The sequence below is a fragment of the Sinohyriopsis cumingii genome, chromosome 14 (assembly GCF_028554795.1).
Source record: "Sinohyriopsis cumingii isolate HCF-2022 chromosome 14, ASM2855479v2, whole genome shotgun sequence".
In the NCBI taxonomy this organism is placed as follows: Eukaryota; Metazoa; Mollusca; class Bivalvia; order Unionida; family Unionidae; genus Sinohyriopsis; species Sinohyriopsis cumingii.
In genome coordinates, this window is record NC_142974.1 from 89,725,489 (window position 1) to 89,748,980 (window position 23,492).

A 23,492-nucleotide genomic window follows, 5' to 3' on the forward strand; every position below is an offset into this window, starting at 1 on the left:
TTTCTGCTCAGTAAATATATTACTAAACCGTTATCTTATATCGTATCGATTTAGAAAAAATTAATAATGAGTACCATTCAACGTATACGTGTATTTTCTCCAGAAATCATGACATCATTAGTCTATGGAATGGTGCGAGTAGATCTTACATAAAAACCTCCTATGAAATGGGGGACAAACATATCCAACGAGTACTAAGCTGTCGTTTCCCAAAATTGTACCAGGTAATATATTTGAAAAATGTATGGCCTAGGGTCATAACGCTAAAAGACAGCGCCTCAACCAACCTACCCGGCCCCAAATGAGCTAGTCATGAATTGACACGTTACGTCCAAAAGAGATTTAGACGTGCGTTGGTTATCAGAAAATGAAGGTATAAAAATACTGAATCATGAGTTAAAGGGTCCGACATCAAACTCTGTTTGGGGTAAAATAGAGAAATACAGGCAAAGGAGTGACGAAATATTAATGTTACGACTTTAGGTCTCAAAATATGTAACAGAAAGAAATGAAACCAAACCATGTAAGTACAATCAAAAAGCCATTTTCCCTTACAGTACAAAAATGAAACTTCAATACTACAATAGTGTGAGTTAAATTCTAAATAATCCTCAATGGCCTATCAGAAGTCGAAAAATTATAGAATGTACCGAATGAATTCAAATAGTCTCGAATGTCCGATATAACACAATGATGCAATCCAGAATGTCTTTGAATAAGTTCACAAAAATCCAAAGCAAAAATAATAGTTTAAAAGTCGATGCGCACTTTTGTTGTTCCAATGAATACTTTAAAAAGACAATTGCTCTCGAATCATATCTGACGTCAAAAACATAACTACAAACTGATCATGGATTCACACAGAATGATATAGAGCAGGAGTGATTTATTTGCTTATAAAATTCCTATTTATATACATTTTTACTTGACCTAGATGTGAATCATTCCAACGCAAACTTACAATCTGATTGCAAACAATACTGGTTCTAGAACATTCGGAACTCAAATAGTATGTAAATACTCTATTTACAACTGACAATCATGGACACAAGTTAAAAAACATTCTCTTTACATTATCAATCTTGGAAAAAAGTTAAGTACACAATTAAATATAAATAGCACACGTAGACATCAAAGAGATCCCGATGTCAAAGGTGGCTAGATAAAAATGATGGCAGAGGGACTAATAAAATAGTTATAATATTACATGACTACCACATATGCAATAAATATATAGATAGATCACATTACCTGCCTGTAACAATGAAATAGCCAAGGCACCCGACTGCAAACACATCAGACGCTGAGTTAGGTTTGGATTTCTTTACAATTTCTGGAGCTACAAATCCAATTTTAGTGACCGTTGCGCTCCGTCTCATTAAAGTCTGATTGCAAGGCCAAAACACGGTCTCAAGTCCTCCCTGCAGGTAGATTACTGTATCATGTAACATGTACTCACCCTCTCTCTCTCTCTCTCTCTTTATTCATGTATTATGTGCTCTGAGACGGAAGCATGGAAGCAGGCATAAACATACATTTATACATTTATTCGTTATTGTCTATACATGCAAATTTAGTCACAAGAGTAAAGTATGGGTAGTATGGTTAATTTATTGTAAAACCAGCGTAAATGTTACAAGTCTTTTGATTCATAGTGATTTCGAGCAGCGTAACTTGTGTGTGACTGTGTTGCGTTATACTTACATACTTGTTGGCTAATAATTAAACAGAATGCAGTTGACAACGAATGGGTACAATTTCAACATAACATGGTAGTTCTGAACAGACATTTATTTGTATTCGCTGATGCAGCCCTTTGCAAAACTATCTTGACAGCCCCACCTGCGACACCGATTACTACTGATATAGTGCCGTAGTCACAATTCCAGCAAACACCAAGTTTAGGGGTGGTTGCAGCGGTGATTCCACAAATAGCATCTGCGACCACACACGCGTGTTTATATTTTGCAAGTAAAGCGGTTTTCTGCGTGAATTCATTTCTCAGCCGTTATTCCGCTGTGATTATTTTTCGCATCGGTAATTTTGAAAGCCATCACAGTTCTTCCATTAATAGTGTTACTGCAAAGATTAATCGCTCGACAGGCCGGCCTTACTGGGCTGCCAAACGCACACTTACAACCAAGCATTTTTCCCGCTGGTACAGCCGCAATGCAATAATGAAAAATTCTCTTCCGAGGGAATATTTTTATCTCTGGCAATTCCGCGGTCTGTGGACATGCCATTTCGTACATCTGAGGCTACATAGATTACGCCATTGCTGACAGCACCTGGACAGTCTTTGCATACATGTACGTTTTGTAACAGCATCAACATTATCGACGTAGTCTTTGAAGAAATCAGACGACTCATCAGAGTCTCTTATTACCTGGTTTTAATCGTTTTTGTTCTAGTGCGGCCTCCCGCAGCCTTTTCAAAGTCATCTCGGATAGGGCTACTACGGCTACTAAAGCAGTCGATTTCGAAATTGTAGGATCAGCAGCCGGTAGAAACTCTGGAATCGCTGTGAGAAATCAAAATATTCTACCAGTCGTTATATTTGCGTCACTTTTGACTTCGTCAACTTTAATGTCACTGATGTGTTATTTTGTTTTGCCGCATTGAGGTGATTAAGTTGTGCTTGAGTTAGCCACAATGAGTCGTTTTCATTTAACTTTGTCGTAGAAAGTTTCAATGTGACCCCACAGTCATTTTTTATTTTATGGAGCTCCTTATTTTTGCACACTGGCTGTCGCTGGACCAACTTCATCTTCGTGATGTAACACCATTACACGTGTGTCATTCAATTGCAAGCACTACAAATTTCTCACAGGTGCTTCAAAGACCATCATTAGGTCACCTTTGTCCCGCCAACAACTTGGTCTCGTCGGAGATAATCACAGCAAAGCATCTGACCCTTGACTTGGGAATGGAAGAGGATAAGTGAATTACAAAGGGAAGGGATCTCAATTTAAACCAGAAATGACTAAAATGACATCTTTGACTGGATCTATGAATAAATCTATGACTGGGTTTTGACAGAAGATGCCTTTTAGGCAAAACAATGAATGATGCAATATGCAGCTGGTATTGCGTGATACATGATATGAATTGCATCATGTTATTCCTACAAGTCATGGATGATGCAATCAGTGCTAAGCTCACATCACTCTGCTGAACAAATTGCCCTATATCAGCTCTAGAAATCATACACTGTCGTGCTCTCTTATTTTTCAGGGTTTTAATTTGAAAAGGGACATATTTCTGTTTAGCCAAAGTGAGATACCTCGTACTTGCGTGAACAATGCATATAACGTCTACTATGACTGTAGTGAAGTGACTTTTGCATCACAAAAGCTAAGTATAACCACTATGGTTAAGAAAGTCTATCACCTTTATTTTGGCTGCAAAATTGGAGATCAGGACAAGAGGTGGGCCCTACACATATGCTGTGCAACAAATCTTCGCAAGTGATTGAACACGAAAAGGAACTATATGTTTTTTGCATTGCAAATGATTTTGAAAGAGCCAACATATCATATCAGCATTTGGTACTTCTGCATTATCCAAACATTCCATCAGCTATACGCCTATTACCCCACGGTAAATTATTGCCGGTTCCTGATGCACCAGAATCATTCTCACTTGAGTCAGATGAGGAAGAAGAGGATGAAACCTTTAGTCCTAAACCATCAATGTCACATGACCCATATTTTCTCCCATCTTCCTCCTCTGAACCGCACCTCATAACACAAGGTGAACTGAATGACCTTGCCAGGGATTTGGAACTATCCAAGAGTAAGGCAGAACTGTTTGGCTCTAGACTACAGCAGTGGAATCTTCTGGCAGTTGATATTAAGGTTTCCATGTTCCGTGACCGTCAAAAGGATCTTGTCCCATTCTTCTTCATGGAAGGTGATCTTGTAGCTTGCAACAACATTGATGGTGTGATGGAAGACCTCTACATGGTTCATTATCCAGATGAATGGAGACTGTTCATTGATTCATCGAAGACGAGTCTTAAATCTGTTTTGCTGCATAATGGCGATGTTTTGCCATCAATTCCAGTTGGTAATGCAGTCCATATGGAGGAAGCCTATGAAAACATGAAACAACTTTTAATGTGCATAAACTATGATCAACATCAGTGGCAGCTTTGAGGCGATTTGAAGGTTCTTGCTCTCTTGCTTAGTCTGCAGACTGGATACACAAACTACTGCTGTTTTCTTTGCAAATGGGATTGTCATGCGAGAGATTCCCACTATATCATGAGAGATTGGGAACTCCTACAGTCATTGGAGCCTGGGAGAAAAAGTGTTAAGCATCACCACTTGTTGAATCAAGGAAGATTTTGTTACCACCCTTGCACATCAAGCTGGGTCTGATGAAGAACTTTGTCAAGGCCATGGAAAAAAAAACAAGCAGCTTTCAAGTACCTACGTGGAAAATTTCCAAGGTTAAGTGAAGATAAGATAAAAGAAGGTGTCTTTGATGGTCCTCAGATTCGTGAACTTCTTCGAGATGATGCATTTGACCGTGCACTGCAATGGACAGAAAACACGGCATGGAAAGCCTTCCAGTTAGTGGCAGCAAATTTTCTCGGAAACAACAAGGCAGACAACTACAGCGAGTTGGTGGAAAACCTCTTCAAGGCATACAAAAGCCTTGGTTGCAATGTGTCACTTAAGAAATATATTTTGCTCATCTATATTTTTTCCACCCAATCGCGGAGCGATTTCACCAGGACATTGCAGTACAAGAGAAACGTTATCAGGGCAAATGGAGCCCACCAATGCTTGCAGACTATTGCCGGACAGTGACAAGTGATGCTCCATTAATAAATACAAGAGACAAGCCAAGAAGCGCCAAGTAGATACTAAATAATGACTCAAATGTTTACTTATTTATACATAATAGTTCTTGGTCTTTTGTTTCATAATAGATTGTATTTTATAAGCCATTTGGTTTGTTGAAGTGTTACATAAACAAGACAAATGAAATATTATCAGGTAAAGCAAACATAAACACATAAAAGACCTAGGTTTACAATTTATGATTAAAACTCTACTATCCACACGGTATACATGGATGTAAAATGTAAAAATTTAGATATCTTGGAAACAGTAGCCAATCAGTTATTTTAATTGTCATATTTTAAGTCAGTACGTCAATATCCATAATAAATAGCACATTTTATCTCTGAAGCAGACGACTTCTAAAAACTTATAAACCAGTGTTATTAGGATAGCAAGGTAGTGATTTTATTTATCTCGGATTCAGGAACAGCCTTAGCAAAAGCGGGGCCCAATTTGGACAATTTTGGCTGGACCCCCTCGATTGACTCGTGGGACCTCCTATGAGCACGGAATTCGGAAATAAACTTTTAAACAAGTTTTATATCATATTGAACTTGAAATTTTCATCCATCGCATTAAAAGTAATTTCTCTCCTTAGATATATTTTTAAAAAATTACTAATGCACGAGGCCCCTGTGAGCGCGGGGCCCGAATCGATCCAATCGGCCTAAGGCCGGCCCTGTGTGGATTCAGTAATTAATAAAGTATAGACAATTGAAATACCAATATCGGTGGACTAGATAGTTCAGCATAAATAGTAATACATGTGAGCAGAGAATACGAATATTCCAGAGTATTCATTTTTGGGATTATCCTAATCTTTGGGACTAAAGTTTTGTCATTATTGTTATTATTATTACCAACATACATGGAGAATTGTTACTGTCTTCATCGTAAACTGTTTAGGGACTACTGTCAAGGTTGTTCAGGACTGACTAGAATCCATTTTATTTGCTAACCGCAGGTGCAGACGAATAACTCATGTTCAGTTTCTCCAAGTTTTATACAAAATCCACTTCTCCCTGCCACTAAATGGATTATTCATAAGTGTCAATGGCTTTACATTTTCACTACATACAGTCTCCATACTGCTGTACCCTGCATCAAAGTTTCTTGACAAAATGGTATAATTTTTATTATACGTTATTCTTTCACACTTACTGCTAAATACTACTTAACTGAAAGAAATGGAACATCACTATTACCATGACGTTTGACCATTGTTTACAATCATGGTACAATCTCCTACCCACCTGTACTGAACTGTGCATTACTAAATAGGCTGTGTGTAGTTAGAGCCATAAAGAACACGTTCTCTATATCAGTTTCATTAGTTACAGTTGTAATAAAGAACACGTTCTCGACATTGGTTTCAGTTGTTGTTGTGGGTTTAACGCCATTTTTCAACTTACGATATGCTTATACACGGCGGCCAACATAACTGCTAGAAAAAGAACCCGGGAAAGACGCGGTAAGAGCCACCAACCAACAAACAGTAACGGGCAAGCTTTCTCGTATACCCACCTTGGCCGAGCCCGAGACTCGAACCCTTGCGGACAGAGGTGAGATGGCAGTGATCGGTAAATGCAAGCTGTTTAGACCACTCGACCACCTGGGGCCCCTATCGGCTTCAGTATTTTGAGCTACAAAAACAATTTTGCGATATCACTTTAATTTAAGTGACCGCTCCGGTGGTCTAACTGGTCAGAGCGTCCACATCAGATGCGGGAAGTCGCGAGTTCGAATCTCGACCGAATCATACCAAAGACTTATAAAATGATACTAGCAGCTGTCTCGCATGGAGCTCAGCCTTAAGAGATTAGTATTAGAACTGGTCGGCCTGGTGTCAGGATAATGAGACTGGGTGGGACATGATCCTAAATATCTGCGGCATGATGCCATAATGCTAGACATCACTATAAATGCCACACTGAAGATATGACTGGTAAATTGTTAAAGTTATGTCAAAAATCCAAATCACACACACACACACACACACACACACCAGTTTAAGTAGTCTGAGCTTTAATAGAAAATGTTCACGATATTAGTTTAAATAGTTAAAGTTATAAATAATGCATACTTGATGTTAGAAAACGCTCTTGAAGACGGAATGCAGATTTCTAGGAATATTAACAGATTTAATTTTATTACATTTATTCCTAAGTACTTACCAGTACTGGCTGACCGAGAAAATTAATTAGGACCTTGCTTGGCCGGACGTCCCCGTGTGCTATACCATGTCCGTGCAGGTAATGGAGGGCTAACAAAACATTGGCTACAACAAATCGTGCCACATTTTCACCTATAACTTCCCTGGAAAGTATATAATGTATATTATTTTCTGTAATATTGCCGTGTAAGTGTTTAACAGATGGAATTTCATGAAGCAGAAATAAACATACTATAGACACTATACCCTCTTTTCACTATAAGATGTAATGAGCACATTCTATACTTCAAATAATGTTTCCCAGTTTCTAATGGGCGCAAATTCTTAAATTTTAATTTCGTCTGAAGATAATCTAATATATGCTCTGATAATATATTGAAGTATACGAAATTGCTGGAATCCTTCGGCTACAGATTTTAAGATTAGACGACTCCTTTAAGTAAATACGGCAAGATTACCATCCTTTTGCAATGTTTCCTCATTTGAAAATATGAGGCCCACGTGAGCCTGAGGTTCCTAATATCCATTAGCATGGGGAGCAGTCCAAACATAAACGGGCTTGTCTGATGCTCTCTAGCGTTTAAAGGTTTTACAATATTTTTTAATAACGGGGGGGGGGGGGGAGAGAGAGCAGCATTTCTGGAGATTTAAACGATTTTGTGACAATATGCTTTGTAAGAAATTTCGTCAGATCCTTTTGATCGATTTTTCCGAAAAGATCTTTTAAAGATTTTATTATTATTTTAAGTAGCACCGTGTGGATCAATAGTGGATCAGCATCATTTGTGTAACATTGCGAGGCCTTCATACCGGCACGTGCTTCCTGTCCAATCGGATCATATGTTGTTAAGTAGTTTTCGACATAAGTCACTTTTAGTATTTGTTTTTGTTATAATGTGACCAGACTTCACATCCTTTGCACAAACATTTGAATGACTTATCAAATTTGGCCAAATTCAGTTCATTAGTTTGTGAGAAGAAGTCATTTTAAAGCTTTCTTTTTACGGCGTAAAAATGCATTGCAAAATGGCATCATGCTTTTATACAAGTATCAGAGTTTATAATTCAATAGCGTTCTCTGTCAAAGTTTTGTCAAATCTAGCTGTTTGGGAGAAAACAATGAAAGGGTTTTCTAATTTTAACAACGGCGCCAATATTTAGGAGCAGGTATGCATTATTTGCATAAATATATAGTATCAGTGTGGAATCGTGGATGATTATTTGTATAAATATATAGAATCTGTGCGAAATCAAGGGAATGAATATTTGTATAAATATATAGTATCAGTGTGGAAATCATGGATGATTATTTGTAGAAATATATAGTATCAGGATGGAATCATGGATGATTATTTGTATAAATATATAGTATCAGTGTGGAATCGTGGATGATTATTTGTAGAAATATATAGTATCAGGATGGAATCATGGATGATTATTTGTATAAATATATAGTATCAGTGTGGAATCGTGGATGATTATTTGTATAAATACATAGTATCAGCGTGGACTCATGGACGATTATTTGTATAGATATACAGTATCAGCGTGGAATCATGGATGATTCCAGACGCAGGTTTACTGAATGTGTCACGCTTGTATCCGAACCTGCGCAAGAAACCTAAATTGCTGCTAAATTTATCAATGTCTGCTCAGCCATGTTTGAGAAATCGTGTAGAGGTTTACGATGTGCAATTATTAGCAACGGCTGAAGTCCTCTTCTGGGCTTGGTTACATTAGTGGTTTCTGATAGAAGAAGTAACTAGCAATTAACATATTGTTATATGCCAATCAAAGCCTTACACGGGCCGATGCCCAAATTTCAATCTGGCACAACTTTCAGATAAGCTTGTTCAAGATAAACTTGTTCAAGGATCCTTGTCTCTTCCTACGTGTATCTATTGCAAGAAATAAAGGACACGTTATTTCTGATTGCTACAAATTGAAAAATAGGCACCAGAATCAAGACATACCTATTTCAAATGCTCTTATTTCTAAGAGGTTAAGGTCACGGTCATGTATTGAAAGCAATATATTTGTTGGGTCTAATAAACCCCATTCTGATTTTATTATGAAGAAAAATGAACCATTCATATTGAAGGGTTCTATATCACTCTATTTGGCAAATCAAATCCCTAATAAAATGTTATGGGACACAGGAGCTTCTCAGAGTCTTTTATCGTCAGGTACTTTGCCTTTTTGTGAGAATTCTTCTTCTAATGAAAGTGTTCTTATTCAGGGAGTAGAGTGCGGCTTTGTTAATGCAATTAATTTAGTTATACCTGTCCGAGTCAATGAAGATTTAAGTGAAGGAATATCATCGGATTCTACTTATATTGGAGTGAAAAATCTTCGCAATTCAGAAATTATGAAAGATTTGGACCAGAAACTTTCACATTTGCAAGAGCACGACAGAAATGAACTTAAACATTTATTATTTGAATATGAGCACTTATTCCCATATGTTCCTACAAGAACAAACAAACTTTTCCATGACGCTGAAATTGTAAATTCCAAACCTGTGAAACAACAGCCGTACAGGATGAACCCTCTCAAACAGGAATACTTGAAAAAGGAAATTCAATATTTGCTGGAGATTGATTTTATAGAGCCCAGTAAAAGTGACTGGAGTTCACCATGTATACTTGTTCCAAAACCAGATAAAACTTCCGTATGTGCACTGATTATAGGAAGGTGAACAGTGTAATTAAAACAGATTTATTTCCATTGCCAAGAAACGATGACTGTATTGATAAGATCGGAAATACCAAGTATGTCACCAAATTTGACCGTCTGAAAGGATTTTGGCAAATTCCACTGACGGAAAGAGCAAAGGAATTTTCGGCATTCATGAATCCAGATGGACTTTACCAATATAAAGTGATGCCGTTTGGGATGAAAGGGTCGCCAAGTACTTTACAACGTCTAATGAATGTGATCACCACTGGTCTAGATAATTGTGATACTTACATCGATGATGTCATCATCTACAACGACATTTGGAAAGAACATTTAGCAATTCTTTGACAGACTCACTGATGCAAGTTTGACAATTAATTTATCCAAAAGTGAGTTCTGCCGTGCAAGTGTAACATTTCTTGGACATATCGTGGGACATGAACAAGTAAAACCTATATATGCTAAGGTCAAGACTATCTCTAAATTCCCAGTGCCTGTTAGTAAAAAGCAACTGATGCAATTTTTAGGTATGGCTGGATACTATCGGAAACATTGTTCCATGTTTCCATAATTGCTGAACCCCTGACAAATTTATTGAGTAAGAAAAACAAGTTTCTTTGGACTGAAAAATGTCAGGAGGCTTTTGATAAGTTAAAAGTCTTACTTAAACGAGCGCCAGTTCTTACAGCTCCGAATTTCAGCCAATCATTTAAACTGTCTGCTGATGTAAGTGATGTGGGGGTTGAAGCAGCATTGATTCAAAAAGACAAAAATGGTGTTTATCATCCAGTGTGCTATTGTTCTAAGATATTAAATAAGCACCAAATAAATTATTCAACAATCGAGAATGTTTGGCTTTGATACTGGCATTACAATATTTTGAAGTTTACATTGGTTCAGCTCCTTCTTCGATTATTGTGTTTAGTCATCACAACCCCCTTACTTTTATCGGCAAGATGAAAAATAAAAATCAAAGACTATTAAGGTGGTGAAGTTTGTTGTTACAGGAATAAAATACTGACATCAGGCACATCAAGGGAAAAGATAATTTAATAGCAGATGCACTTTCCCGTGTATAGAAATGTATTATTTCATGTACACTGTGTATAATTCATAAAAGTTCATCTTATTTTTTTTAACCTCATGCATAATTAATATATGGTAAAAAGAAAGCATTATTATATAAGTCTTTCTTTATCTTTATGGGGGGAAGTGTTATGTATATTTGATTTAATTTATATTTGATTTAGTTTACTTGTTTGTTTGTTAGTTTTAAACTTTTTATTATTCCATTGCATGCTATTGTAATGTAATTTTATTTATTGGAATTTGATATTTTCCAGAACTTAGTTTGACCTGACTGTTTTTTCGTAAACACCTAATATTAGAACTTTGTATCTTAATGCTGACCTAGTTCGTGACCTTGATTCAGGATTAGTAAGATTGAAGTAAACAACTTCTTTTTTATTTTCTAATTGCCATTCTTTATTAAATTTTCTGTATACACTAAAGAGTTAAAAGCAAATTACATGTGGTAAATGTTAGCATACAATACTCTGATTTTCTAGTATGTGCCATGATAAATGTGTGCAAAAAGCTTTACTATGGTGACAGGTCAATCACTGGCTACAGACGGACGACGTACACTGGCAGCAGGACAGTACATTAATCTCACATGGCCTTGAGGGCAGGTGAGATAAAAATTACATTAATGTCAAGAGTGTGATAATCAAATCAAGAGTGTGATAATTAATCAAGAGTGTGATAACCTAATCATCAAGATCATTCGAAAATCTCAATTACAAAAGAAATAACGGAACGGACATTCGGTATTATATGTATGTTTATGGTTTAACGGTATGCCATGAAAAACCTGGCTATGTAGCGCCAATAAACGTTAAGCTCCAGTACAAGTATATTTTTATAATTGTCAAATGATTCGTTATGGTCAGATATCACTGATAATGTCAGTCCATAGGGGCATGGTCCAACTCGTATTAGAAAGTTGCAAAGGAAAGTAGAAGGAAATACAACGGGGGAGTCCCATTTAAGTACTAAAGTATGGAAAACATGAGGGGAACAAAAGCTGGGGAGTTCCAATAAAATAATAAGGAACGGAACACTAGAGGAGGGACACTACTGGGACATTCCAATAAAATACTAAGTCATGAGAAACTAGAGGGCACAAAGATGGGGTGTTCCAATAAAATACCTAGTCACGGGAAACTAGAGGGGGACACAGGTGGAGATTGCCAATAAAATACTAAGTAATGGGAACATAACCAACGAGTTCAAACAAAATACTTAGGCAAGCAATTGATATGCCTTATGACATACTTGATTAAAATGCGTTGGTACAGTCTCCTATTCGTGTATATACTATATATACGTTAAGCTGTATTGGGCTTTACATATAAATGTACCTTTGAGTGTCAACCTGGAGAAATGTGTCGAGGTCTCCATACTTTGCTTCTTCATATATAACCCAGCGCTGATCCCTTCGATGGAACATTCCAAACAACCTGCGGTTATAAATGTGGTAAATCCAAATAAATTGCCCTTCAGAAATTGTTTATTCAGTAAAAGCTCAAGCAAAACTACCTTGGTGTAAAACACACACATACACACACACACACACACACACACACCCCGACTATCACCATCACCACCACCACCACTACCATTTGTGCTTGTTTCTAGAATATCTTACTTTTAATGTTTACTGTAGTTTATTTCTCATTTTTGCATGTTACTGTGTACTTTTTAAAAATGTCGAAAATAAATTGCATCGCTTGGATATCATATTAACATATCACTATTGTCTATTAGATCGTATTGCACATTAATTTGATTATATCTTCCCTCGGAGTTGAGGCTTGCTATATATGTGCATATATTAATCAATGTGTAAGGACCAATCACATTTTCTCAAAAAACAATAGTAACTAATGTAACCGTGGAGGTAATGAAGTGTTTATGAAGTACACATGTATTCAGGTTCTCAAACTACTTGTCTTTTGGCTTGTAAGGTTGCTATGGACTGGTACATATATTATGTTATGGAACTTTATTCTATACTCCTTATTTTCTCCGTTAACTTTACATTGTCAGAATCGTGCAGTATTCTACAATAATGAACACCTTGATATAGCACGTGCACGACACTGTGCCTAAAAATAGTATAGTGTATTGGGAACTATTTTGTAAACAAATCATGTACACTCATGTTTGTAGACTTTAGATTTAAGTTTAAGATTTGTTTGTGAATGAACTAAAACAGCTGTTTCGTTTATTTGAAAGCAGAGATGATACAGTGAACTATGTCGACGAGTTTACAAATGAAACTTTCGAACAAGCAAATGAATGAACATAATATTTGGAACAACAAACAAAAGTGACGCAGAATTGAAAATACTATTCTAATCATTTAGATAATTAGAAATGAAAAGGTTCGTATATTTCCCCACATTAAGATTACAAGCATTCACTGACAAAACAGGAACACACATGCATCCGAATCAAGACATGTCCCTCTCTGCACAAGTCAAAGATACGTGTATTTTGTATGAAATTCACAAGCTAATGAATCCAGGTCCAGCGGAATTGAGTATAATCGACACAAAAGAAAAATATCCATTCATTCCAGACCAGCTGGAAAAGCTGTTGCAATGCTCATTCATTCAAAATATGACTCTAAATTGCAATTTTAAATAGACCAAAAGCGACAATTCATTTTGAAAGTGATGTCAAGCACGCGACTAAGATTTCGCTGGGCATGTGCTCATTACTAGTATTGTTGTGTATTGATGAATCTGCGCTTGTATATTTATTTTAAATAATGTATACATTAAAATAGATTGTGTCTTGTAGTTTATTTTTTAATATAAATAAACTTTAGGTAGAATAAGAAAATGAGCATATAATAAAAAGGTTATTGCATTTGCATGGGAAATTATGAACCCGTTTTGTCGGATGGATACTGGACTCCACAAAATCGTACAGTATCCATTCGAGAAAGAAAAAAAAACGTTTATATTTTCCCATATCAATGCAGTAACCTATAAATACATATATTATGGAATAGAAAATATAGTATGGAATGGTCAATATAGTATGGAATGTTATACATAATATGAGAATGGTACATATAGTATGTACATGAATCCAGATAGTGAGAATTACAAACTTACTCTGCGAGGAATGGAGACTTGATGGTTGCAAGGCAATCCGTGTTCACTTGCTTCATCACATCCTTGTACACAGCTGCAACAAGTCGGACGTGTCCATAGTTACCCTAGGATATAGACTTGTCTTTATACTAAGACGAATATGGCAATAAAACCTATTAGTGAGTCCCAAGTGGAACAACCACTTCACGACTAACTGCAGTATAAACAAATCAAACTAATATTCGGATAAAAAGGCTAAATTTTGAATGGACTCTTTTGCTTCCAAAAATGTATGCACACATGCATATGCCTGATAATATACTGGCTATGAAATATAAAGTTCAATATAAAAACCCTACCGAAGAAAAAAAATTACCTTAATTTTAGGGAAAAAAGTGTCCGAATACCACTGTTCTGATGGCCCTTTAAGTTCTTGTTTGCATCTATATATTTTCTAGATGATTCTTTGTAATATAAAATAACTAAATGATAATAGAAGGACTGATACAAATACCAAATAACAAGAGAGCAACTTTAAATACTCACTCTTAAAAGTGTTTTATATCTCCCATCTTCTAATGCTGCAGTGAAACACAGCTTTTCAATCCTGCAGTCGTTCTGACACCAAAGGATATCAAAACCTTCCAATGTAGGTAACCACTCTGAAGAAATATCATCTGGTATATGCCTTTGGAAAGACCTCTTTGGAATAAGGACAACGTCTTCCTTCGTGCCTTCTCTGGCCACCTCGGCTAGAATTTGCATAGTTTGACCTTTTATGCCGCTATTGGTGAACTGTTGAAGTCTAGTTTCCATAACTTCGGAAAATATCTTTGAGTTGGGATTGTCTTTGGCGTCAACAAACTGCTGTAGCGAAATAATAATCGCCGTATTAAAGTCTAGATTATTGCTTTCACGCTGAGTCGTATAAAGGTTTCCTGCCAAACGTTTTCCTTCTTGATTTATCATCTGCATTGCAGGGAAAACTTTTGATGACCCCAGAAAAGGGACAAAAGGCGTCTTCTTTGCTATGAAGGTACAATCGCCATGAGAGGATGCGGAGATCCTGGACTCTACACCAGATGACAACATTTGATCATACCTTATGGTCATAGGAAGCTGGATATTTTTTGCGTTTCCCTCCTCGAATGCTGTCTTTGGGAAGGAGCTATCAACTGCTTCAGTGTCATCCTCGGCCAACACAGATTTGATCTTCGTATCTAGAACATCAAGATCTCTATCAATTCTGATGTAGGAGAACTCTTTCTGTACATTGAAGAGTTTGTTGTCAGTAGCATTTATTAACCGTTGTAACGATAAATATATGTTCTCACCTGCGCCTAGATCACTGTCAGCATATGAAGAGATGGGATATTCATTAAAAATAACATTGTCTTGTCGATTATCAGTTTCTTTGGCGATGGAGAAGGATGAAGTGCCAGGGTATGGAACAATTTGCATCTTATCCAACAAAAAAGGATAGCTTCCCCAGGAAGCTGTGAAAATAGTTGAGTTAAGTGTGTTGAAAATCAGATCTTCATAACTGATTGTTTCAGGCAGTTTCATCTGAAATTCTATTATATTACCCTCCCTGATGCTGGCCACCGAGTTAATAAAGGGAAGCGGTATTACTGGGAGTGTGTTGGTGTTTCTTCTTACCCCTGGGAACGGAAGCTGAGTTGTGTTCTTCTTGGTTAGAATTATTAGGTCACTCTCATCTTCAGTATCTTCGATATTATCGCTACAAGGATAATCATGTAAAGTACAGTCCTGATAGGCTGACGATGATAGATCTCTGACCGGTATTTTATATTTAAATCGGATGGAATCTCGAGAGGAAGAGAAGGAATACTCGGAGAGAGACTGGAAGAGAAAATAGATCATTTTAATGTATAATTAAATTTCGGCACATTTGTGTTCCTTGTTGTTAGTTTGTAATTCTTTCACAAATCATATATTGAAGAATTGAAAAATCTCATCTTCTAAAATGTTCCGTGGGAAAAAATAATTTATAAAGGAGCTTTTAAAACAAAATGCCCAGGGCCTGCATGTCGAGCACACGAGCGAAGCATTGTTGTAAAATGCGTGACCATGACATTAAGGTCAAAAGGTTCAGCAGGTGTGTCGCAGAATGAATTATTTTAGCTTTATAGTGATTCATCCCAAGTACTGAAAAAATCTTTCAAGGAATAAAGAAAATACAAGCATAACTGAACCAAAACCTTGACGCAAATTTCTTTGACTGCTACCTTGATCTCCAAGATCAAAGGATCGAGCAAGCAACGTGCACGTCACAGAGTTGTCTTAGCTTCAAATGTTTCGTCCCATGTGTGAATAAAATCCATTAGAGAAAATTGGAAAATCTTAATGAAACAATCACTCCAGTTTATTCATGCCAAGTACATGATAATTATTTTTTGTACTGCACATCTAACGGTTAAGTTGTTTAGTACTGAGACAGTTGAATTAGAATTAGAATGCCTTGCCCAAGGACATACCATGGTAGCTAACCCGCATTTAATGTGAACCTATCAAGAGGTTTATAAGCAAATGAAAACTTCAAGCAAAACCGCAACAAATTACTGACGCTGGTATCAGCCGCCAGAAAGGTGGTACGTCTCGCTGTCCCACAAGCATGGGCACGACAATAAGCAGCCTGCATTAGTTAGCTCTTTTCAATGAAAAACCTAAGAAACATATTGTGACTCTTTAGTCGAATTGACTAATACTGACACTTATTATTCCCCATCTGCATGTATCTCTGTCTGGATTGATGGAATGTACGTAAAATAATTTATAAAATACAACGAAACTTTTTCGTCTGTGAAAGATGAAGGCAAATACTAACATGGGAATATTGGCGGGAACTTTGAAAGGAAATAACAGGTTATTTAGTTCTAATCCATAGTAGAGCCATCGTAAAACGTTAGCGTGTAATCTGAGCGATTAAATAACAGAAAATGGGTCTAGCTGAATACATTTGTTGATTTTTTTTGGTATGTTCTATATGCACGATATAACATTCACACACAAACACACACACGTATTATTTATATACATATATACACACACACGTACACTCATACTACACCATGGCAAATAACAGTTTATATGCATGTTACTAGATCATGGCTTATAACAGGAGTACTTATATAAAAATGATTTTTTTTAAATTTAAGGATATTTTAAATGCATTAAATAAAGATCGTTTTCCCCTGATGTGGCTTTTTGTTTTTGAGAATAGCCTGCCAGAATAAAGAGCTTTGTTCTTTGGGGGGGGGGTAAGGATCTAAAAACTTGATTTGACACTGGATGCCGGTAACATATGGAAGTGAACAGCTTCCTATCCCTCCTGATGCAAACCCTAGTTTTAATGTCAAAATTGGCCCAAGAGATAAAAGATACAAAACATTGAATATTAGATCAGACTCGCTAATCAAAAATGATTTAAAAAAATAAAAAACACATAAATACACTTATAGGACAAGGATATCGCAAATTAAAGCTGCGAGAGTGAGTGACTGGAAACGGGAATAGCTACAATAACCACTTCATGAAATATAGAGTGGCTGGAAATTGGAATAGCTATGACACCCACTGAGATACAGAGTGACTGGAAACTGGCCTAGCTGCAATACCTACTGAGATACAGAGTGACTGGAAACTGGCCTAGCTGCAATACCTACTGAGATACAGAGTGAGTGGAAACTGGCCTAGCTGCACTACCTACTGAGATAAGAGCGAAACAATTTTAATATAAATAGAACACTGAATTTTCTGCCATTACGTTTTTTAAAAAATTATGACCTATATTTTTCCATTCCTTATATCAGCTGTTTGAATTAACAGCTGACCAATGAATTTTCACACAGTCGTATTTACTGGGACAAAATTATAGTGTCAACACAACAGTCTATTTTGCACAAGTAGGTTTTTGGGCCAGTACATTAGATTGCTTATTCATATTGCCATTTTTAAAAAAATTTGGTCAGGATAGAGTTGATTACTGTTAAAGAAGAGGCCCTCGCTGGAGTCAAGGTCATCCCACACTAGCCTTCTCAGAAACTTCACCACAGTTAACAGAGTTCAACACTTGAGATCTTTGAAATTTTTGCCGTAGTCTGCTATTTTAAAACGGAACAGAGCACATAATGCATGCAAAACTCTCAAATTGTTGCTGGTTTAACGCGCCCCTCCGATGGCCTAGGTCGTCAGAGCGTCCGCCTCGGATGCAGGAGGTTGCGGGTTCGAACCCCGGCCGAGTAATACCAAAGACATTTAATTTGTATTAGCCGCTGCCTCGTTCGGCGCTCAGCATTAAGAGGATAGTGTTTGGACTGTTCGGCCTGGTGTCAGGATAATACGGCTAGGTGAGACATGTTGCTACATGTCTGCGGCACGAGGCCCCAGTACTAGACTTCACTATAAATTGCCACACTATAGACATCGTAGCGATATATTTGAATTTTTTTAAAGTTCAGTTAAAAATCCAAATCACACACACACACACACACACACACACACACACAACGCCATTTTCAGCAGATCATAGGCCATAAATGGCGGCCGATATCACTGGTATACGAAGACCCTGGGAAAACCCCGGGAAGCACCCGACCGACGGGAAGCTACTGCCAAGCATTCGCAAATACCCACATAGACCAAGCATGAGACTGGACCTCACGCGGACAGATGTGAGAAAACAGTGATCAGTAACGGCGAGCGCTTTAAACCACTCGGCTATCCGGGGACCAAAAGCAGTATTATATCCCGTGGAACTTATTTTCTCAGAATCCAATAAATTCCAAGAGTCTGGAACTTAGTTGCCTCTCGGAAAATAAGTTCAATGTATTATTCCTCAATTTTATTGATATTTTTTTATTATTTGTATGCGCATTATTCCTCTGTGTGTGTGTGTGTGTGTGTGTGAGAGAGAGAGAGAGAGAGAGAGAGAGAGAGAGAATTTTTTAAAAATGGTTATCAGTGATTCTACTAATCACTTTTGTGGGGGGGTGTGGGGGAGCCCGAGTGGCCGAGTGGTCTAAAGCGCTCTCCGTTACGGATTACTGCCATCTCACCTCTGTCTGCGTAGGTTCGAGTCTCGGATTCGGCCAATGTGGGTATGTGAGAAAGCTTGCCAGTAGCTTCTCGAGGGTCGGTGGTTCTTTCCGGGGATTTCCTGGGTTCTTCCTCCACCATTAATACTGGCCGCCATGTATAGCCTATCTTGTGCTGAAAAATGGCGTTAAACCCTACAACAACAACAACTTTTGCGGGGCCGCGAGTGGCCGAGTGGTCTAAAGTGCTCATCGTTACGGATCACTGCCATCTCACCTCTGTCTGCGTCGGTTCGAGTCTCGGATTCGGCTAATGTGGTTATGTGAGAAAACTTGCCAGTAGCTTCTCGTGGGTCGGTGGTTCTTTCCGGGGATTTTCCGGGTTCTTCCTCCACCATCAATACTGGCCGCCATGTATAGCCTATCTTGTGCTGAAAAGTGGCGTTAAACCCTACAACAACAACTAATCACTTTTGCATTCGTAAACGACGGGTAGCAGATTATGTATGTGTGCTACCCAAGTGACACTGTTTTGTTTATAGAAGGTACGAATGTGTATGCGAGTATGAACACATTATACGTACCAGTTAATGACCAGTACGTACTACATACATCCATGCTAACAAGGCGAGTTTTCGTGGAATGTACCAATATCCCGTATGCGAACATATACGTTTCTTATTTCGGTTGTAGTTGTTAGGAACGAATGATGGCTGTAAAAAGTTGGGCAACTTATAGCAAGCTTCGTAAGCGCTCGACTAAATTTGATTACGTAGCTTTCAGAGACTGAAAATCCACGGAATTTGCAGATGTTATTCATGAGTAAAGACTAGAATACAGCACGATATATATCCGATGTTTACCAATTACACTTAAAACGTCTTGGTGACCAGGATCTAAATTAGAAAATAAATATTGTAGCACTCCTGCACTAATTCAACTCCCACCATAATCTCATGTTAACAACGTCATTTGAATAGGTGAAAAGTTTTAAATTTCTAAATTCTTACGATCAAAGTTATATGTCTCAGTATGGAGTCTATGGACCCACCCTTGATGCAAGGATCGGTGCGGAGAAAACCGTTAGAGCTTTTTACCTATATGTATCGAAATAATTGGATGTTACCTACAGTACTGAGTGGCCATAAGTCAACTCAGCAGAAAAAGAGTTAAATTACAGCAATTGAACAGTCACTATTTTACAAATGTCTAATAGGATACGCTTTTGTAAGATTCTGTTCACTCAAATTGTCCATTTTCATTATCAGCTAATCATGTCCATCCAAGCCCGTAGATACTCTTTATTCTCATCGATTTCCTTATCGGTTCCCATTTTTCCATATAATTAGTAAGGCGAGTCCCGTCTAGACAAGAATAGATTTACTCAGCAGTTTCCGCGATACTGCACAATGGCAAAATTTAGTATTGACATATATTTCTTGTTTGTTCAGTCCTTCTCTCTCTCTCTCTCTCTCTCTCTCTCTCCCGCACACACACACACACACACACACAAGCAAGAGAGAGAGAGAGAGAGAGAACTAGTATTTACCCCAATCTCGCAATACGAGTTGTATTCGTTTCTTCGTCTGTTCTTTCTCCTCAACCACCAGCACAGGTTATTTCGAACCAATTTTCTCAAGTCTGACAGCCACTGAAAACGTTTGGTCTTCATTCTTGTAGTGTTTAAATTACATTAACTTATGGTGATCATGATAAACCGCGAACTCAGCTCCCTTTGACAACCTAGCTCAACCTAACGACAAAATGACGTCACCTGTTGAAGTCCGTATTATTGACGTCATGTGATTACCAGTATTTTACAATTGAAAAATCTGATTCTGGAAAAAGAAAACATAATTTACGTCTTGTACCAAAGTTTCATTCTACTACTTTCCAGCGAAAGCCATAATTCTATTTCTTTCTTTTTTTATTTATGCAAACTTTCATACTTTATTTTCAAGTTCCTCATTATCCGATAGAAGCAGTTGTATGGAGCTATTGAGAATTAGAATTACGTTGTAGGTATGCTATATAGCCAAAAGAGAAATCCTGTGATAAAATGTCCATATGTTTAACGTGGGAAATAGTATTATGGAGCCAAACGTTAATAGAGTTAATCGGAAATTTAAGCAACACCGTTGGTTTACATTTTTACTGAGTTGATACAGACAAATTGGAAATCCTACGATAAAATGGGGATTGCTTTAGACGTTTCCATGTTGAAACACTTATACGACCATAAGGGAAATAATATTTTAAAAAATTATGTACAAAGCAAACATACATTTTTACAATCCAACACATTACATTCCCAACACACCACAATCCAGTACGCGCCGTTAGCTATCACTGGTCAACAGTGAAATCATTACTGACTTGAAAAGGCCCTAATCTGTAGTATTTTGGTGTGCCGAACACGAATATAACCGTGAAAAATTTGTATTGGCTCTCGTTTTGAAGATATTCATATACCTCATTTTCTATGTTTCACTGTGTAAATTTCTCCAGTAGGACTGCAGCAACATCCGGAATAATGATGTAACATTGCATAATACCATCATGCTCACATCATCCACAGTTGATTGCATCATTTTCTGATGCAATGCAATACTAATGCCATGCGGCTGCTGAAGTAAGTTGACGTCAGCAGTGTACTATACATGTGTAGGCCTATTATACTAATGCCAGGCGGCTGCTGAAGCTGACGTAAGCAGTGTACTATATAAAGCCCAATCAGATAGGTTCAGCATTTAAAATATTTTAGACGTTGTGCGAGACAGTTCAAGCTACTGTTACATAAAACTTATTATTTTATCCATTTACGTACAATAAAGAACAGTAATGCCTCGAAAGTGTGTTAATACCGCGGACAATTTTTGCTATATTTGTGGGGAAGTGACATTTGCCAACCAGAAGAAAAGTATCAATTCTCAAGTGAAGAAGGCATATCATCTTTACTTCGGATGCAAGGTTGGTGACCAAGACAAGCCTTGGGCTCCGCATATATGCTGTGCTACATGTACAACACAGCTTTCACAGTGGTTGAATTGCAAAAGGTCATCAATGCCGTTTGCAGTCCCAATGGTGTGGAGAGAGCCAAGCAACCACCTAAATGACTGTTACTTCTGCTTGGTTCCTCCTCTTTCCGGCGGAATAACGAAGCGAAAGAAGTCGAGAATAGTCTACCCAAACATTCCGTCTGCATTGAGACCAGTTCCACATGGTGAGGGACTTCCTATTCCAGAACCTCCAGCAGAATATTCTCTTGATTCATCTGACGAAGACAAAGGTGAGTCGACCTGTTCTTCTCCTGGTCCATCAGCATGCAGTGATCCAGATTTTCACTGTGGTGCATCATCAACCCCACACAGAATAACACAGGAAGAACTAAATGACCTGATTCGTGATTTGGACTTATCAAAGAACAAGGCAGAATTGCTAGGATCAAGACTCCAACAATGGAATCTTCTAGAAGAAGATGTCACAATTACTGCATATCGAAAGCGCCACCAGCAATTGGAGCCTTTCTTCAGAAAGGAAAGTAATCTGATATTCTGTTCCGATATTGAGGGCCTCATGAATGCTTTAAAAATCACTCATGACCCACAAGAATGGAGACTATTTGTGGACTCTTCGAAACTGAGTCTCAAGGCTGTGCTTTTGCACAATGGAAACATTCTTCCATCTATTCCAGTAGCGTATGCTGTCCACATGAAAGAGACATACGATAACTTAAGGCAGCTACTGAATTCCATTGAGTATAACAAGTACAGCTGGCACCTCTGTGGTGATTTGAAGGTAGTTGCCCTTTTAATGGGACTGCAGCAAGGATATACAAAATACATGTGTTTCTTATGCGAGTGGGATAGCCGAGCAAGGGAAATGCACTACATGAGGAAGGAATGGACTCACAGGCAGAATGTAGCCATTGGAGAGAAGAATATCCAACACCCAGCTCTGGTTGAGGCTCAGAAAATCTTGCTACCACCCCTTCACATCAAACTAGGTTTGATGAAGAACTTCGTGAAAGCCATTGACCGGACTTTGCCAGCATTCCGATACCTGCATGAAAAATTCCCTCGACTCAGCGAAGCAAAGATTAAAGAGGGAGTTTTTGTGGGTCCTCAGATTCGAGAGCTTTTCAAAGATGACCGGTTCAACAACTTGCTGGAAGGTGACGCGAAACAAGCATGGAATGCTTTTCGCCTAGTTTCTACAAACTTCCTCGGAAATGTTAGGGCAGAAAACTATAAGGAACTAGTAGAAGACATGTTGATGAAGTATAAGAAACTTGGCTGCAATATGTCTCTAAAGATTCACTTCCTTCATTCCCATTTGGATTTCTTTCCTAGCAACTGTGGTATTGTTAGTGATGAACACGGCGAACGTTTTCATCAAGATATCGCAACAATGGAACAAAGATACCAGGGAAAATGGTCCACTACAATGCTGGCTGACTACTGCTGGACACTCCTCAGAGATGCTCCCGAACAGCTGTACAAGAGACAGGCGAAGAAATCTAAGATGTAGTCAATGACTTGATTTTTTATAGGTAGGCTAT

General features: G+C 37.8%; 1 protein-coding gene across 1 annotated transcript in view; it reads right to left on the bottom strand.

Annotated features, from left to right (window-relative positions):
• The window catches only part of LOC149784341 (uncharacterized), a 33,181-nt gene extending 12,506 nt beyond the window's left edge, over window positions 1-20,675 (bottom strand). The window contains exons 1-6 of the mRNA XM_089933255.1: window positions 20,481-20,675; window positions 14,421-15,737; window positions 13,896-13,999; window positions 12,129-12,227; window positions 7,028-7,169; window positions 1,252-1,421 (exon numbers count right to left, since the gene is read on the bottom strand). Coding sequence (XP_089789381.1) covers window positions 1,252-1,421; window positions 7,028-7,169; window positions 12,129-12,227; window positions 13,896-13,999; window positions 14,421-15,737; window positions 20,481-20,603 — 1,955 coding nt within the window. The 5' untranslated portion in view covers window positions 20,604-20,675. The remainder of the gene's footprint in view (window positions 1-1,251; window positions 1,422-7,027; window positions 7,170-12,128; window positions 12,228-13,895; window positions 14,000-14,420; window positions 15,738-20,480) is intronic.
• Window positions 20,676-23,492: the final 2,817 nt, after the last annotated feature.